Source organism: Pelophylax lessonae (genome assembly GCF_965119305.1).
Source record: "Pelophylax lessonae genome assembly, chromosome: 7".
NCBI lineage: Eukaryota > Metazoa > Chordata > Amphibia > Anura > Ranidae > Pelophylax > Pelophylax lessonae.
In genome coordinates, this window is record NC_138774.1 from 87,625,285 (window position 1) to 87,629,508 (window position 4,224).

Here is a 4,224-nt window from a genome sequence, read left to right on the forward strand (position 1 = left end):
AATGTAAAAAGTACAGCTAACTTTACTTGTAAATCTATTCACTCATCAAATTAGACATTAAAGTGATTAATCAATGAGTTTTTTTTTATCTCAGGAGTAGAAAATTGGCACTTTTTAAAGTGAATGTTAACTAAACATAGTAAATAACGTGAGAATGTGTTCACTTCAATTAATCATATGATTCATTTGTTTTTTTCCTGTATGTGATTGGGTATTAGATAGTGAACACAAGTTTACTTTATCCTCTAACATTTTTCATTGTAACTAAAATAAATCACACTAGACCCAGCTTTAAGAAATCAATCTCCATCTCCTCTTTATTGCATCCTTCACATCTTTATTTTTCAAGCTGTAGATCAATGGGTTTAGCAGAGGGACAGCTGCTGTGTTAAGCAAAGAGTAATGTTTACTGGAGACATCCCCACGTAATGGTCTAACATATTGACAGAAGAGAGATGAATATAGGAGAATAACAACAGTCAGGTGGGAAGAGCAAGTGTAGAAGGTTTTCTGTCTCCCTTTAGATGAAGGAATCTTCAGAGAGGTGTAGACAATGAAAACATAAGGGATACAAGTGAACAAGAAAGGGAATGTAGACAGGAAGACTGCATTTACAAATATCACTAATTCCAGGGAAAAATCGGGGTTGCAGGGAAGTCTCACCAGTGTAATGGTATCACAGAAGAAATGGTTCATTGTTTTGGACTCAAAGCAAGATATGTATGAAAGTTGAACAAGTAGAGGAAGTGCTTCCAAAAACCCAGTGACCCAACAGAATGCAGCCAACAGAACACAGGTTTTGCGACCCATGATCATGGTATATTGCAGTGGTCTACAGATAGCCACATAGCGATCATAACTCATTGCTGTCAATATCAGAAGCTCATCACAGGCTAAAGATGCAAAAACAAACATTTGACTCATACAGGCTGGGAAAGAGATGGTATTATCTCCTGTAACAAAATTAGCAAGGACCCGGTGAAGTGTAACACCACTATAAGAGATATCTAAGAAGGCCAAGTTGCAAAGAAAGAAGTACATGGGAGTGTGGAGATAATGATCTATGCATACAAGTACAAAAATAGTCATGTTACCTCCCAGTATGATGAGATAGGTGAGCAGGATCAGAAGGAATATTGGAAACTGTAAGTTTGGGTCATCTGAAATCCCATTTAAAATGAAATAAAATGTCATTGTCTTATTTGTAAAACTCATATTTATTAAAAAAAATGTTTTTAAATAACTTTAAGTGATGTATTTTAATGTATAATGTGTGGTTCTCTCTTGACAATGACCATGAAAATACTACTTCTGAGAAAAACCTCTTTATAAAAAAGTATTGCATGATTTGTCTGAGCAAAGTCTCTTAAAAACTACATTTGATGCCTTCATTGTTGTTGCTTTCCTGGTGATGTCCTGCCTTTTAGCTCAATGCTATTAAAGTGATTATTGGATTTGTGAAGATAAATCATATCTCGAAAGCCGGTAAAATAAATGTTTTGGTATGTAAAAGAGAACATATATAATTGAGCAGCTAATAAGCCTGATTTTTGTTGTCCTATATTTGCAATATTAAAGAAAAGAAAGTCAGCCCACCCAAAAATAAATATTTACATATACACATAACCTCAACACTCAACACTCCACTGAAACTGCTCTCCTAAAACTGACAAATGATCTACTAACGGCCAAAACCAATGGAATCTATTCTGTACTCCTACTCCTGGACCTTTCTGCTGCCTTTGATATGGTTGACCATCCCCTCCTCCTCAAAAAACTTCATGCCTTTGGTCTCCATCACTGTACTCTTCATTGGTTATCTTTCTACTTATCCAACCGCACCTTTAGCATTATGTACAATTCTACGTAAGTTTGACTCGAACATCAGCTGTTCGTGTGTTCGCTGAACACACAAAAAAATAGGGCGCTCGGCGGGAATTTAGCCCGCCGTTGAGCGCCCCATAATGCACTGTGCTCGTGTAGTGAATATATTACTGATGATTGGCCAAAGCATGCACATGCACATGACAGCACAGTGTCCTGTCAAAGCCATGATTGGCCAAATGCAGGCTACCTTTAGCCAATCATGGCTCAAGGGCTTAGTCCACGCCCCACACTATATAAGGCTGCTGCTTACAGGGCAGCCATGTATAGTGTATGATAATAGAGGTTAGGCAGGTAGCTATTGGATAATGAGTTGAAAGCAGTCAGTGTAGTGAACAGGCATACCCCACTTTTATAATGTATAGATATATTGTAATTCTGAGTCCCCTCTCAGTGCTCCCCAAGTTTTGTGTCCCTGTCACTTATAGTTCGTGAGCAGTGCCATGCCAAGCTGACCAAGATTTCACATAGACGCCAATGTTAAAGACAGGGAGCAGTGCCATGTCAAGCACACCGATATTTCCCATAGACGCCAATGTTAAGGATAGGGAGCAGTGCCATGTCAAGCGGGGTGAGACTTCCCATAGACACCAATGAGCACTGAAAACTGAAAATTGGTCTGGGTAGGAAGGCGGTGAAAGTGCCCTGTATTTAAGTGGTTAAGGGGAACCCTATGACAGAATAAAAAAAATGCCCCCCCCCCCCAAAATCTATACCAGGCCCTGTGGGTTTGGTATAGATTTTAAAGGGGAAATTCCATGCCAAAATGTAAAAAAGAAAACGCTGTGGGGTCCCCCCCAAAATCTATACCAGACCCTTTTTGGAGCAAGCAGCCTGGCTGGCCAGGATGGGGGGGACATGCGAACGCCCCCCCTGAACCATACCAGGCCGCTTGACCTCAACATGATGAGGGTGCTTTGGGGTGCCCCCCAAAGCACCTTGTCCCCATGTTGATGAGGACAAGGGCCTCTTCCCGCAACCCTGGGCTGTGATTGTAGGGTCTTCACACCCCTCCCATCTAAAAGAGCTGTCATGGCTCAATTGCAGCATTATTAAAATCACTGCTCCTGTAAAAACAATTGTTTTATAAAAAAAATTTGCATTGGTACATGTCCCCCAGGGCAGTACCCAGACCCCCATACACTTTTTTGGCAATACCTTGCATATAAGCCTTAAAATGAGGATTTTTGATTTTTCATGTTTGTGTCCCATAGACTTTATTAGAGTTTGCATGTTCCCTAGAACTTTTTCCCTGTTCGAGATGTTCTGGTGCGAACTGAACAGGGGCGTGTTCAGTCCATCACTACTCTTCAGCATCTGCTTGAAACTAAAGTATCAGTTTTGTACAGACTGACCTTTTAAATATGTCTGTAAATTTGTTATAGTAGCACTACACCCAGAAGCAACGCAATAAAAATAAAAAGCCTGTTAACAGCTAAAATAAAACACATGGGTCAACTACCTCAACTTTCTCATCCACTTGTTTACATTTTAGCAGTCAGTGGAGAATCCCTCAGTCAGTAAGGTGCACAGTAACTGTATTAGGCAAGTCAGACAGTGGGCGTGTTTTATTTTTCACTGGGTCAGTGGGCATTGCTTATCGTGATTGAAAAAGATCACTGGATGATGTAATTGACAATGGATTTACATTGTGGGAATTTTTTTTTTTTTTAATTAAAAAAAAAAAGTTTTGTCAATATATGTTTTTCTTTATTTACTGTTTTCCTTTTCTTTTTTTGTGAACGAGTGGAAGTTCTATGTACCCCTTCCTCATTCATTTAGGGAGTGAAGGCTGGATGTCTAAAGGCCCCTCTTATTTTAAAGGTGGTTTTCAAATTCCAATCAACTCTCTACCTGGCCAGGGTTGTGGCAAAGAGGCCCTTGTCATCATCATAATGATGAGAAGAGAGAAGGTGCTTTGCCAGGGAGGTCCTCCTGGCAAGAGGCCCTTGGTTTTTGGGGATGGAGGGTACACACTACCACCCTTTCTTGACCAGCCAGTCTGCATGCACAGATGGTATGTTTTTTTTATTTGCACAAGGTTCCCCTTTAAAATCTATAACAGACCCTATATGGATTTGGGGAGGGGAGCGACGGTACACCATTTCTTTTTTAAATTTGCATTGGCTTAAAATCCATAGCAGACCCTCATCAAAGATATCGATCCTGATATAGATTGGGAGTTGAGCACGTGATTGTTATCAAGTATAAATGTATTTGAAATGAAAGCCTGATGTATATCTTACACATGCAAAAAAAAAATCATCATGGCTTTATTCTAATAAACTTTAAAAACTTGGAAAACAGTCACAATCATTGCCAAATAAAACACTGTTATTC

General features: G+C 39.6%; 1 protein-coding gene across 1 annotated transcript; it reads right to left on the reverse strand.

Moving 5' to 3' along the window:
* Positions 1–291: 291 nt before the first annotated feature.
* LOC309559787 (olfactory receptor 6C3-like) lies at positions 292–1,194 on the reverse strand (the record flags this gene model as incomplete). Its single annotated transcript, XM_082263221.1, has 1 exon — positions 292–1,194. The coding sequence occupies one exon, from the start codon at positions 1,192–1,194 to the stop codon at positions 292–294; it is 903 nt and encodes a 300-aa protein (XP_082119347.1).
* Positions 1,195–4,224: the final 3,030 nt, after the last annotated feature.